The 14,306-nt window shown below is 46.5% G+C and overlaps 1 protein-coding gene across 14 annotated transcripts in view; it reads right to left on the bottom strand.

Moving 5' to 3' along the window:
• The window catches only part of ARHGEF9 (Cdc42 guanine nucleotide exchange factor 9), a 235,122-nt gene that overhangs the window by 113,621 nt on the left and 107,195 nt on the right, over positions 1–14,306 (bottom strand). Inside the window, exon 2 of one of the 14 annotated variants that reach the window (XM_076347472.1) lies at positions 14,198–14,259. The exons of the other annotated variants lie outside the window; for them this stretch is intronic. Within the exon in view, the coding sequence (XP_076203587.1) occupies positions 14,198–14,227 (30 nt within the window). The 5' untranslated portion in view covers positions 14,228–14,259. The remainder of the gene's footprint in view (positions 1–14,197; positions 14,260–14,306) is intronic. 14 annotated transcript variants of the gene reach the window in all.

A 14,306-nucleotide genomic window follows, 5' to 3' on the forward strand; every position in this document is an offset into this window, starting at 1 on the left:
TCCTGCCAAGTCGAAGACGATGCTTTACAGAAAGCAAGCGAGACCGTGCTGGTGGCTAGGGGCTGCGCAACACGGTCCTGGTGCGCAGCCCTGCCGCTCAGCAGCGCTGCCAAGAAAGCAGAGCCAGCAGCACAGTCCTGACAACACCGCTGCCTCGATCCGCCCTGTGCCACAGCTCCTCCCAGAGAAGCCCATCCTCTAGTGATAATTTTATATGAATAAAACACCTCTCTTCTTGCTTTCCAAGCCCTCTGTTTTGCTAAGGCATTGCACATTTTCTCCAAAACGCATACATGCACACTGCTAAATGTTTAGCATCTCGCTCCCTCCTCCTCTCCCTCTCCCTCTGAATTTTTCCTACCTTGTTTTAGCCAATCATACAGGGGAAAATTCTAGCCTGAGCCTCATTAGTATAAGATATAAAAATAGAAGTACATTATCTTTTGTAGTTCTCTCAGTTGATTCATCAGCAGCATGAAGGTAAAATAATTAAATGTTTGTCTAGTGAAAAAAAACCACAAGAGAGATGATTGGTTTTGTGCTTTTCTTGAACCCGAGCATGGAGATTTAGGGTCTCTTGTGGTACGCAGACTTTGCCCTCCCCACTCTCCATAGCTATAAAAATGCCTGATGATGATACCTCCCCTTCTTCCCTCCTCCTCAGTTCAAAAATAAACACGAGGGAGACTTCAATTCAGGAGAAGCTGGCAAAATGTCTCTGCTGCAAAGCACAAACCTCCAGCAAATCCCCTTCAAAACTTTTACCCAAATCTCCCCAAATCCTGCCTGGCAATTCTCCCAGCACCTCCAAAAGCTCTCCCAGAGACAAGAGAGCCGGAGAAGCAGGCGTGTGTCTGCATGGAGCAAGGTCAACACGGGAGATGTTCAGAAAACATTAGTGAGTTGATTTGATCCTTCATCAAAATACTTCTTGCTTTTCCTTCCTAACACTTCACTGCCCACGACATGGCAGGCTGAGCCGATGTGACAAACTGTCGAAACACATATTTTTAACAGAAAAAATTAAACCTAGACTTTAAAGGTAAAACTGGCCCCTTTGAGCCTCTCTATCGCATGTGACATTCCTGCTGGAAAAACCAAAGGCTCTGAGAGCAACTTGCTGGGAAAAGGCTCCAATGAACTGGTTAGAGCTCCAGTCTGCAGCAACAGGACTAGCAGCAGCGATCTCCTGGCTTTCACCTCGTCTTTTAAGCTCACATTAGTTAATAAAAGTAACCACAGAGGTACAAAAGCACCTGAGCATTTGTCAATCCCCAGACACAAACCGATGGTAAGATGCTGTTCATTGATTCCATAAAGTAACGAGCAAATATTACCTAAATCATTTTGATAGCACTAGAAATAATATCTGCTACCAAAGAAAAAGGACCACAAACACCATCATTCCTAACTCTCCAAATTCATACATCGTGGTTTATTACTGCTATTGTATTAGTAATGACCTATTTACCACAAGGCTATTGAGGGTGTCAAATCCAAAATGCCTTTGTGTTCCCTGCTGGAGTCTGAGATTGCTATTGATGAGCTTCGTGATTTGATGTAAAGGAAATGAGTTGAGTTTAAGGCTATTGGCGCTCTTTTTGGATAAATGCCAGGGAATTTTTAGAGAGAGTCTTCAAAGCAACAATAAAATACCATGGATCTGAGTCAGAGTGGGCAGGCATCTCCATGTAAATCCGTGAGCAGCAGAGGTCTGTCTCCGTACATGCAGTAACCGTACACATAAGAAACTACGTAAGAATCCCATGTGTCCAAACTTGCATGCAGTAATGTGTATATATTTGGTTCTCTGAAGCTGCACACAACTCGAGATTTCTTGCACGCGCAGAGGGTCACCTTTACATTGCTCTGTAGATGCGTGATTACATGTCACACAGCCACCACACTTGTGCAGGTAATTTCTGATGTGCGTGGCTGCAAATCAATGTCTTGTTGCACACACTCTGTGTTTGTGAGCATGCAACAGCCAAAAAGCATTTTATATTCTTTGCTTTTAATTACATCAGGTAGTAAAAAATAGCCTTTTCTTGGGGTTGGATGGGTAGTGAGTATGTGTAGAAAGCACCTTACAAATGCCCTGGGAATAGGCAAATGCCTGGCCATATTCATTAGTACAAACTCCAAAGAGACTAAACCTTTATGTTTTTCTCCAGAAACTGGTTGTATATTTACTATTATTTCAAAATAATTCTTCTCCTGAAAGTGGAGTGGATACATTTACATTATTGATACCTTTTTTCAATACACGATAGTCTATGATGAAAAATTAAAATCTGATAGCTACAAGAATCTTGTGACTTCCTAACAAATTAGGAAAGCTCAGAAGCCTTAGCTGACCAAGAACCTGGTTCATGGTTTCGAAGGTCTGGGGCTCATTTCCAGACTCCCAGAATCCCTTCCCAGTGTTCTCCCCCATTAGGTCCATCAGGATTTGCAAGAACCCTGAAGCTTCAGCTCACAGTTTTAAAATGGCTGGTGCTACTGCAGGTAAAGAAAATGGGGAAAAAAGTCTGTTCTGTATTTATGCATCAGCGTAAAGTAGGGAGAGTTTATGAATAAGTAGCACAGGATGGGACAGAATTATTTAAGAATTAAGGCTTTTTTTGTGTTAGAAGAACCACCCGATGCTCTTGGTAATGAATATAGGAGCCTTTTTAAAAATAAGGTATCGAGGCTGCTGGACATAGATAAGACTCTATAGCCGTGTCTCTCTAGCACCCCGGCTGACCAAATACTGCCTGTGCTTTCTAAGGTCATCCATAAATCCAGGGGACTTCTGACTACACTACAGAGATCAGGAAGGTCTGGAACAGGCTATTGAACTGCCAAGATAAATCCTTTTCTTACAGCCAAATCCGCCTCTATCAATCTTTCAAAAGCAGTAATCAAAACACTGATTCCAGCGTATGAAATATCTCACTTATTTGTTTCTTCTTCTTTAGGACGGGTGCCAAAACCAAGAGTTATTCGCAGCATAAGCTCCTAGCACCTATAACCACAGTCTACACCGGCATCACCACCAAACCAAACCTTGACCTTTTACTTAACCAGTCTTTTCAGGTTCACAAAGCATTGGTGGACACAGGACCCTGTAGCCAGAGTGATGGATGGGACTGACCAGCTTGCGAGTCTCCAACACCCAGCTTTCTAGCACAGCCAAATCCTACCATCTGTTTAAGGCTTGAATGCGCTCCACGTAATAATAATAAAATATTCCCTTCCTCTCTGCTCCAGTGTTATCACAGCCCATTTCCAGAGCCCTTCTACTCGTGAATCCATCTGTCCTTGGGAGGTCTGCTGCTCCTCTCTGCAGTTATCATTAGAATAAACTCTATTTTGTGCAAATCCTGCTGGTGCTGCCCCTTCATTAAGCTGTGCTGCCCAGAGCTGCCTGGACGTGAGGAAACGCACTGCTCCTCGCAATTCAGGGGGCTCCGTGCTCCAACAAACATATTTGAATCATCTGTTCTGCTCAAAGCCAAAGGGAGACTGTCCCCTTGAGTACCTGTTCTGGTATTTTCTCCAACCTCATCAGAACTGTCCCACGTGAAGGTACTTCAGTTGTTTTCCAGAAATACAAATCCATGGCCTAGTGGATTACATTTTCTGCATGTTCTAATTTGTCCTGATCTCCAGTCCCAGTTTTCCCTTTGTAACACCACTCCTCTAGACTTAGTTTTACCTTCTCCCTCTTTCATCTGCACTCTCTCAATTTGGAAAAGCCTGCGTCTCCCCTTTCCTCGCCTCCTTCTCAGACGATGGACAGTTTCTCTGCAATGCAATCTCTTCAGATTCATCCCAACTTGGTAAACCTACTGCAAACCCTCTTTCCATTTCTCTCTGTTGCTCTAAGCCAGTAATTTAAACGTGAATGCATTTAATACCCTGTCAGCAGAAACAAGGACTGGAGACTGCATCTATCACTAATGTGAAAAGACTCATCAGCCAAACTGCGCTGTGCTGTCCCACGAGGGAAATTTCCTCCTTGCCCGAGCAGGGAGGTCAGCGTAGCTCCCGCTAAGTAACAGCATGTAGCACCATCATTCCCCAGATGGGATGGAGCGGCGACAGATATGTTTCCGCTGGGCATGTAAGGACAGTCCCAGAGAGACAAGGTGAGGGGGACACACTTGGAAGCGAGGAGGGAGGTCAGAGGAGATATTGCATATCTGGAGTTGGTTGCTTATGTTTTGGGCCATTCTGCTGGGAAATCTTTCTAAGTGTCTGACTGTCAGGAAAGTCTCCAGTTTCCTTGGATTCCTGTCTCAAACACTCACCTGTCTGTAAACCTGATTTCCAAACAGATCTCTGATCTTTGAGAAGCCTGGTTTGCCTCCTAGGTTGCTTGCTTCTTGCCCCACTGCTTGAGCCCAGCTCCCAGGACTGCACCCCTGGCACTACAAGAGGCAGGAGGAGACCAAGTCTAAAGGGACATTCTGTAAGCAGCCAGCGAGTGGTTAGCTTCTCGAGTCCCTGATGCACAAAGCAGAGGCACTTAGTCAGCAATCTGCACAACTCAAAGCCAAATTGTGAGCTTGGGTAAGCAACAGCTCATAAAAGCCCATGACAGGCAGAGTGAAGCAGAGCCTACCTCCCAGGAGGAGAGGAATGCTTGTCCCATGTGACAGGGTGGCTTGGCAGCAGAGCTGAGCTCTGCCCAGACACATTGCTGCTTTAGTCTCTGCGTGGCGCTTGCCAAGAGCTGGATTCAATGCAAATCACCGTCAGCAGCCCTGAACGCTCAAGATGGACAAGAAACAAGGTAAAACCTCCTTCACAAATGCCACCAAATACAAGAGAAATGTCAGGTGCACCACGCTGGCCTTTCAGGAGACTGCTGGGAATGACACTGATGACATCCGTTAGATTCAGGACTTAATTCTGCCAAGACAAACATACCATACCCTGCCAGATATCAGAAGCCTTTAACATCGATGGACTTCCACCAGTCTTAGAATATATGTGGTGAAAGATAAATACCAGATGATTAGGCAGCTATAATGTCTATGTTGCACGATCTGATCTAATGTATTTAAAAGAGGTGGTCAGAGTAAATAGCACAATATGGCCCCAGCTTTACCACTCATACAGAAGTATTGTCTAGGGAAAACAGGAGCTCCCTGTGTGTGGGCAACAGTCCATCCTGACCACCTCAGTCTAGCCTGGAAGACATAGCGTGGTCCTCTCCAAAGCGGGGTTATCCTATAGAAACCCTGGGGCTTCCACCTCCCAACCCCCCGTGCTCACCAGTACAACCACCTCATGGTGTTTCTCAAGAGACGACAAGAGGGAAAGTTCAGAGCAGAAAGCCCCGGGACACTCCACTTACTGCCACACCTGCAACTCAACCAGGGGGGAGTCTTTCCACGGCCACTGCAAGGAAGAAGGAATTCACAGAAACTATGGAAGGAAGCTGAAAATAACAATCCAGAAAGCTGCAATCATCTGGAAGACCAATGCTTTGCTCTACAATTCTGAATTGATTCCTTGCCTCAAATAGATTTCTAGATGGATTGCAATTAAAATGAGTTATACAATGCTGTAAAAATGTTACTTGTTTCCATTTCAGATTTTATTTTTGCATCTTTGCTTTCTAGATCCTTTTGCACTTCAACAGCCACTCCTTGGATTTTAACTATCTCTTTCCACTCTTCTTCTGGCCAAATCGCTCTGCATCCATTTTTATGTTTTATTACTACAAGGATTATGCTGTTGGTGGCTTACACAGCCTTGTAACATTTCCCAATGAATAGCTGGTCAGTGGTGAAAATACCCACTGTGAGCATTGACTATAGCTGCTGAGAAAACCCACGGAAACCTCTGAGCATTTATCAGAGGCAACTGTTTTGTGATCTGCCCTGAACCCTCAGGATACCCTTGTCACATGCCTCCAGGACATAAATTTCCATCTATTGTCCTGATTCCTGCTCGTAAGCCACAGGAGGGAGGAAAATGGTGAGGAAGGATGGACAATGGAAAAGCAGCTTTGCTTTTCTGAAAAGCTTGTGAAGCAAATCCAGCTACCACTGAAAAAAGGCTACCATTAGCCCCACTCCAGCCATTTGCTGGCCACTGTTGCACGGGGATGGACGTGAAAACAAGATGATAAAACATGGGATTTCCAGCCAGGCCAGCAGTAGGAATGTCAGACACCAAGCCCAGCCCTCAATAGCACCAGGGCTGAGTTTTACAGATGCATTGGGCTCTTATCAGCATAGCAGTCCCTTTGCACTTATCCTATACAACCTTACTCTTGAGCTCCTGTGGATAATAGAGAAAACTGCTAGTAGTCACAAGCCTTTGATCTTCATTTGACTTTTGAGGGTTTTCAGGCACCCATTTCCATTTTAAAATAGGAAAAGTACTTGAGTATTTACATAGCACAAAGGCTTTTAAGTAACCCAACTTCAGAAAACATTTTTAAGATGCTGGAATGAAGAATGTCAAGTATTATTATTGCTTGAATTTCAACCTGATTTGGAAAAAAACCCGCAAAGGTAAAACTGTCTGCAGTAGAAACAGAAAGGAAAAAAGGGAAATAAAAGAAACCTAAAACCACTGCTAGTGACGGTGAGATGTTTTCGGCCATGGGAGAACTGTTCAAAGGAACAAGTGGAAGTCTTTCATGACCATCTGAGACTAACCACTACAGACGTTTCCTGCCAGGTTTGACAAAACAGGAGGGACCGTGCCCCAGGGAGCAACCTTCCCTTTGGGGAGAGGATGGCCAAACACAGAAGCTCTAAAGGGAAAGATTTGGGAAGTAAGACATGAGCTCATGTCACTCAGTCGGAGAGACCACATGTCTCTAGGAGACAGCACTTCCAGGGGGATCTCACCATCCAGAGCTGGGCTGGGCTGCCTTGGGTGTCCTTTGTGCCACTCCTTTGTGCGCTGTGAGCCCCTCCTATATCTTATTACTGGCTATAAGGTGAGTACTATTGGTTACCCTGAACAGTTCTGCCCTGGAGCTTACGTCATGAAAGACTGAAAAGCTACTATTGCAAAGCTACTATTTTTACTTAGGTATTTCTACTCAATGCAGATTAATTTCTAACTGCACAGAAATACCACAAAAGGCTTAGAGAAACAAAAAAGCCTAATTTGGATCAATTAATAACAGAGAGCAACTATATTACCGAGTAACGATTGAAGGCTCTAAAGAGGTTTAGAAACATTATCTAGCTGAATGCTGTTTAAAACAGTGCAAATAATAAGGATGCAATCTGATGTTGCATATGCAAAATATTTGAGGCCAAATTAATCTTTGGTGGAACCCTGCTGACATCATTTGGCATCTCATCTCTGTTGGGACCTCAGGTGGAATTCAAGACGTTGCTTTTAACTAAAGGAGGGAGCAGCCTGGGTGGGAGCTCTGGTCTGCCAGAGGGCCCCTGCAAAACCTATCTCCCTCTCTCCTCTTTGCCTGTGAAGGGCAGAGTGGCATTTTTCAGCAATCTTCGGTCTGCTATAATCCCATCTGCCTTCAATACAGTACTTTTCATCCTCAGCTGTCAAACCATTTAACAGGAAAGGGCAATTTCCTTCCACACGTTTTACAGAAAGAGGAGCAAAGATGTAGAAAGATGAAATGGCCTCTACAGCATCACCCGTGGGGCTGCAGAGAGGCTGGAAATGGGGGAGCAGTTCCCCCGAACCTCAGCCCCGGGAGCACCCTCTCATTCCCCAACTGCTCCAAACACTGGGCAGACACACGTAGCTCAAACCAGGCTTTTGAATAAAGTATCGAGAGCCCTGATGGATGGTGGACTGAAGAGCACATCCCCTCTGCTGAGCTCATGAGAATTTCCTGCTTATAGAAGAGATTTTTGTGGTTTTAAAAATACAGAAGATTTAAATTCTCTTGTCTCCAAGCATCAGAAACCTGTGAGCTAATGGGGGTGAAGACAGAGTGCTCTGGATAAACAGGTTATTCCGTCACCATCAATTATTGTGTCTCTCTCAATTTTCTCTACAGCGTGTCTCTCAGACACTGTCCCAGACAGGGCACGGAGCTACTTGCACTCCTGGTTTCAGCCAGCATGGCAATTTACTGCCTCCTTGGGAAGGCTTTGATATTTTAAAACCACAACAGAGCTTTCTCTTTGCTTGAAAGGCAACCACTAGCTTAGCCACAGCGGAAGTATTTGCAGTGCCCTGGGAGATGAAAGCAGTTCAAAACCTTTCATTTTTATTGGGCAAATTAAAAATAAACAAACAAGTCCTTTTCTTTATCTCCTTTAACTCTGCTAGTGCCCATTCCCGTCCTAGGCTTTCGAAACATCCTTCAGAAATACAGGGATTCGACTGAACAGCCTGGAATTAAGCCTGGCATTAGAGATGGAGAAACTGAGATACGGCACTGAGGTTGAGAGGATAAGAGCACCCAACCGCCACGCTCTGCTCGGTGCCCCACTGCTTCCCATCCCCCTGCGTGTGCCACGACTCACAACACCCATTGTAGCCCAGGAGGTGGGATTCAAACCCCTGACATTACTGCTGTCTGACTTGAGCCAGATCCATCTTACTTGTTTTTTTGTTTGTGCTCCTCGGTCTCTCCATAATTCATGATGCTCCCGCCTCCCTGCGATGCTTAGTGAACAAGAAGAAAACTGCGTGTCCTCTCTCGTCCCCTTATGTTAAGGCATATGATAGCACGACTGCCGATGGGACCAGACAAGTGCTCTTATGGCTGCAGAAGCCATTAAAATGGTGTTCAACCCCCTCCAAATTTCACTCTCTGCGCATAGAGCAGGCATAGCCACCGCACTCTGCAAGGCGTTGGAAATAAACTCGCAGGGAGAGCCGTGCGAGAGCAGGAGACGGGGGCTAAAAGTGGATGTTGACTTCACTCTCCCATTTGGGTGTAGGCAGTGGAGGTGGGTGGCCGTGAGCAGAGGGGAGGCGGAGGGGGCAACATTTATTTCCAGCTGCACTCATGTGCGATTTGTCTCAGCCCTGAGATTTTTACAGAAAACAGCAGGAGGTGGGGAGTGGGGGGGAACCAAAAAGGGAAATCGCAGAGTCTTTGCAGGATAACATGTTAAGGAAGAGGAGAAAAGTCATTATCATCATCACAGCCCTGAGACTCTGCTATTGTTACTGTGGGGGTTAAAAATATAACAAAACCCAAGGCTACTGGGACTACATTTCTGCATCGGACACAACTGTGTACGATGGAAATAAGGCCACTTGACCGAGAGGCACACACCAATGTGTGGTAACAAACTGATGTTAAAACATGCTGCTTGCAGAAAGCCTTCCTCCTAATAAATTGCAAGGTTTTCTTCACTCCCAGAGATTATGTAATATGTTCTAGCCTGCTGCTGACTCATATTTTCCAAAATATATCTGGGAAGGAAAACATATGCACATGTGTTTTAATCTGTGTGTTTCCCTGTATATGTAAAAAGAAATACATACGAAGATGCACAAATGCCTGCACACGCATGCACACATACACACGTTGCTGTGTGCGAGGATGAGAGAGAGGGACAGCCTGGCCTCTGTTCTAAAAACACACGCTGGAGATAGATTAAACCATCACCATTTTGGGGGGCAAAACACAGCAACTGTTTAACACAGGGAGTGTAGGAGGAGAACAAGAAACTGGGAAGCTATACGGCCTGATGGCAAAATAAGAAGCACCGGGAATGCGCTGCCTACAACCTTAAGCCAAACCTGGGCTCTGGGGACTAGACACAGTCTCATACCGAGCTTAATATCGAGCTGGAAAAATGGCTTTTGTGACAGTTGGGGCCACTGTGACAATTTGCAAATGGCAGTGGGCTGAGAGTGCGATCCCGTCTCGGGGGGATGGCACCAGCACCCAGCTCGTCAGCACCCACTCCTGCAGCGGGGTTCTGGGTGCAGCGGGGGGAGCGAGGCCAGTGCCTTCTAAATTCCATAAATCTAGGGTCTCGATCCTGTTAACGCCTGTGAATACACTTCCCAGGCTTCAGGTATGCACCGAAGAAGCCAGGCTCCTCCTGGTTGAAGACTTGTAATTGTAAGGCAGCTGGTTAGTCTTAAGCATATTTGTTCCCATCCCGCAGGTTTGTGAGGTTTAGTTTCTTTGCTCTGCACGCGTGTGTACTTTTAATTCTTTAGCAAAGACTTTTAGACGTTTCTGCAAAACCTTCAGTGTCCAGGAGATGGGATCGATCTGCTGCTGGGCATCGGATGAGAGATTCGTCTGCCTTGGACCAGAGGAGACTGAAAATCTATCCAGATGTCAACTCCTGATCACGAAATCAAGGCAGACGCTCTCCGCCGATGACAGTTGAGTTTCCCCGCCACCCCAGCACAGGTGCCCCTGCTCGCAGTGCCTGGCAGGGCTGGGAGCTGCCCGCAACGACAACGCGGCCCCGGCGAGCCCCCTCCTTGCCGAGAGTGAGATGGCTGCACCGAACAGAGACAACCGCTTTCCTTGCACCGTCTCCTCCTCTTGCCTGTGCGTTTCGGCAAAAGCAGGAGGCAGTTCCCCAGTACAGCACCCTGTGCCCCCACAGTCCTTCTCCATGGTGTAAGGCAGAGATATGGGAAGGTGCCCCTGACCCTCCTTACCTTATACATACCTATGGAGAGGGAATAGCCCCTCTCCTTCATTCCTGTATCAAATACGTACATGAATATACGCATTCCAATATATGGGCACCATTAGTATTCTCTGTTTTATGCATCCAGCTTTGCACATGTACAACACTAGAGTAATAAAATTCTAATTTAATACCTAAAACTACATCAGAGTCAACTGCCATTTAAAGTATGCCCTTTCTTGTTTTACAGAAACTTTAAAACATTTCATCTGGATTCCAAACCTGTTCTATAACTGTCACTTTTTAACTTAATTCTCACAGAACTTCACAAAAGACCAAACATCCAGCATGCCTAAAAGGCTTTGGAATAAACCTTAAAAACAAACATTAAAGATTGATCTCGCTTTTCCAAGATTACACTAAAACTGACTGAAGCTCAACTAGATAAGGAAAGAGAGTTGCATAAAATTAATCAGCACCTTATCAAGCCAGGAAGAAAGAATTTTAGATAACAAGCCTTCCCTAAATTTGATATCAGAACAGAAACTTCAGTGCACAACCTATTAAGAAAACCTTGTCAGATGTACTGAATACAATACAGGAGAACGGAAGCATCAGAAATAGCACGGGGAATGTGGTCCACAGAAATCCTTTGAAAAAAACTGTTTTCTGATAATGCCAGCAAAAGCCTGATGCTTTTTTTTTTTTCAAATGGAACAATTTTACTTGACAAAACGGACATGCCCAGCAAATTAGCCCACTGCTTATCAGGGTAAAAGGTTGACCCTTGGGGTACTTCTCTAAATTTGTATTTGTGTAGCCGAGGCCCCATTGCATTTTTTCTGTTATAAGAAACACCCCCTACACAGTTAGGATCTTTGCTATTTTCAAAATCCTCATAGTTTGGCTGATTCCTCTGCCGGCATCTTTCGCGTGTGAGCTGCAAGCGCTGTCACAGCCACGAGCTCTGAGCTCCCTTATAGCGGCTTACAGACCCAAGAATTGGCACCATGAGAAGCTGAACCCTTTAGAAACAGACACTCTCCGGGCAAACATCCGGAGTATCGAGAGGGAACTGATGCAAACAAACCCGATCAGCAACATCCAGGGAATTTTACTTGATGACTGGTGAGGCTGAGTCGGCTCTCTGGTGGCACAGGGCACATCCAGGATGCCCAGGTACATCCCTGCCCGTGTTGCAAACCCGATGGCAATTATCCTCATCATTCCAGGCAGGACATGCTCCGCAAAGGTCACCACAGGAGGCAAGCGGGGAAGAAGATCTGGGGACGGAGGTCACGGTCTTGAGAGGCAACAGGATAGTTGGGCACGCTGCTTTCCCCACCAGAAACAAAGCAGGAAGGACCATTCCAGCTACAGTCCCCCACCGGCCCCGCGGCAAAAACACAGACCTCCCTGGTGCGCCCCACGGCACGGCAGCAACACGGCGCGGCAGCTCAGCTCGAGAAGGAAAGGATGCCGGAGCACACAGCTGCCTGTGCTTGTGGTGGGGCAGTAAGATAATCTAATAACAATAAATGACCTAGAAATTAACTTTGGGGTTTGTCCAAAAAAAAAAAAAAAGGGGGGGGGGGGGGGAAGGGCCAGGGCCAGGCTGCCAGGTCGGGCTGCCTTACCCCATGCTGTGGCAATGGGGTGATGCCACCTACTGAGACCGCTTTACCTCTGTGGCCGTAGCGCCGCCACGGCAGGGCTGCCCTGCCCTCACCCGAGCACCCATCGGGGCTACGACCGTCTGCCTTGCAAGTCCTGGTCAGGTCCTAGAGGAAGGCAACAGGGCTAGAGAAACAGTTCATCCCTCAGAGACTTAAACAAGATCACAGAGCAAAGTGGCTTGCAGTGTAGCCCCTGCTTTACTTAGCCGCAGATGCTGCCTAAAATAGAAACACAATCGTTGCCAGCAGTCTGTACATTATGTTATATATGTCTCAGCTGATGCAAAAGAAGGGGCAGGCACTAAACCACATGGGACCTTCCACATGGGCATGGACAGACTTGTCTGCTACGCTGGGAGCTCCGAAATCCCCTAAAAGAGATCCTTCACCAGGCTGCAGGCAGCTCACTCCCCGGCTCCCCAGCACAAGCCTGTCCCTCTGACACTTCCAAATGGCAAGGTTCAGGTGAAAATGTACGAGCCAGAAACCAAGCGGCATGCCCGCCCGCCCTGCTTTACTGCGGATTAAGAGGAGGTAGCACAGCCAAGCAGGCAGAGCGACCGGCGGGCCCCGGAGCTTTGCTCCTGCTCCCAGCTCCGCTACTAACCCCCGCCCCACCACGCGCTGCCCTCTGACCGCCACGTGCCTCAGCTTCCCTGGCTCTGTGATGGGAGCAGGGGTCGCTCCCCAAAGTAGCACACTCCTATGACATTTTCTGTATGAGTTAACCAGAGTCAGTTGAAATCCAGACTTAATTCTTTAAATACCTTCATGTGAGTGCTCCTTCACCGCCTAAGGCCCTCTTTAATTCGGGTGGTAAAGCTTTCAGGCCTGCCCAACACGTTCATCAACAGGAGAGCTCTGAAGGCTTCTCGCCCTGAGCTCAGATGTCCTAGTGAACATGCCGTCAGCGTGGTGTTTCCGACAACACAGGAGTAATACTCTACAAAAACTGGAAATAAACAGTCGAGGCTGCATGGTCCTTTGCTGGTGAGGAGGACAGCAGGGTTAGAGACAACCTGGCCATCTGTGGGCTCTTGTAGATTAAGACTCATTTCCACTCAGGAAAGAAATTCAACCATAACCAATAAAATAAAAAAAATAAATCATGGTTCCTCCAGCAGCTCTTCCTCCCGGAGCATCTATTTTTAGTGAGAAGCATAAATCACTACAGCTTGCCGTCTACAACAGTTCCAACGGGCAAAATCCAGCTACGCATAGTTGGGCCAGCATGGACACACGTTGTCCACCCGTACCGCCATACCCCTGCCGCCTGACCATAACAACAGCGCTTTGCAGCTACAGGACACTGCAGAAAGGGAAGAAATAGCAGTCGATCGGTGTTGGCTACGTCTCGGTAATGGGTGATGTTCCTTGTCTACAACTGGGAAAGAAGAGTCACAAGGCGGTGAAGGAACGTGCCCAAGGCCATACAGTAAAACAGTGGCAAAACCAGGACCCAGCAGAACTATCCTCTGCCGCCGCTGTAACCCCTGAACAAACATCCTCTTCACAACAGGACAATCATTACACAATTATTAACATTAGGGAGTTTTCCTCAAGCTTCCTAACTTCTGGTCACTGGAGATTCCGCATTATAAGAGACAAATCCCTGCGTTTTATCAGAATAGCTCTCATAACATTTCACTGGGAGATACACGCTGAACACGATTATCACACCCAGTCGAGAAAGATACACATTGCGAATGCAAAATAGAGAAACCGCCCCCCCCTCACCGACACAGAGGCATTATTAACAACATATAGCACATACAGGTACAGTACAGGCATAATACATACATACATGCAAGCAAGCAAGCACTGTACACAAAGAGCACCGGATCTCCCCTCACAACCAGCATTCATTAAATACAGAAATCAAAGAACGATGACAAAATGAAGCAAACAATACAGAAGAGGGGTTCTATTCACAAATTAAAACAAACCCCCCAAAAAACTTACATGGATTTTTGGCAATTTTCCTTCAGACATTATACACAGCAGTTGGGCTGTGTACTGAATACCTGATCCAAAAAGAAATATAACCACATTATGCAAACAGATGGGGGCA

Source organism: Aptenodytes patagonicus, chromosome 9 (assembly GCF_965638725.1).
Source record: "Aptenodytes patagonicus chromosome 9, bAptPat1.pri.cur, whole genome shotgun sequence".
Taxonomy (NCBI): domain Eukaryota; kingdom Metazoa; phylum Chordata; class Aves; order Sphenisciformes; family Spheniscidae; genus Aptenodytes; species Aptenodytes patagonicus.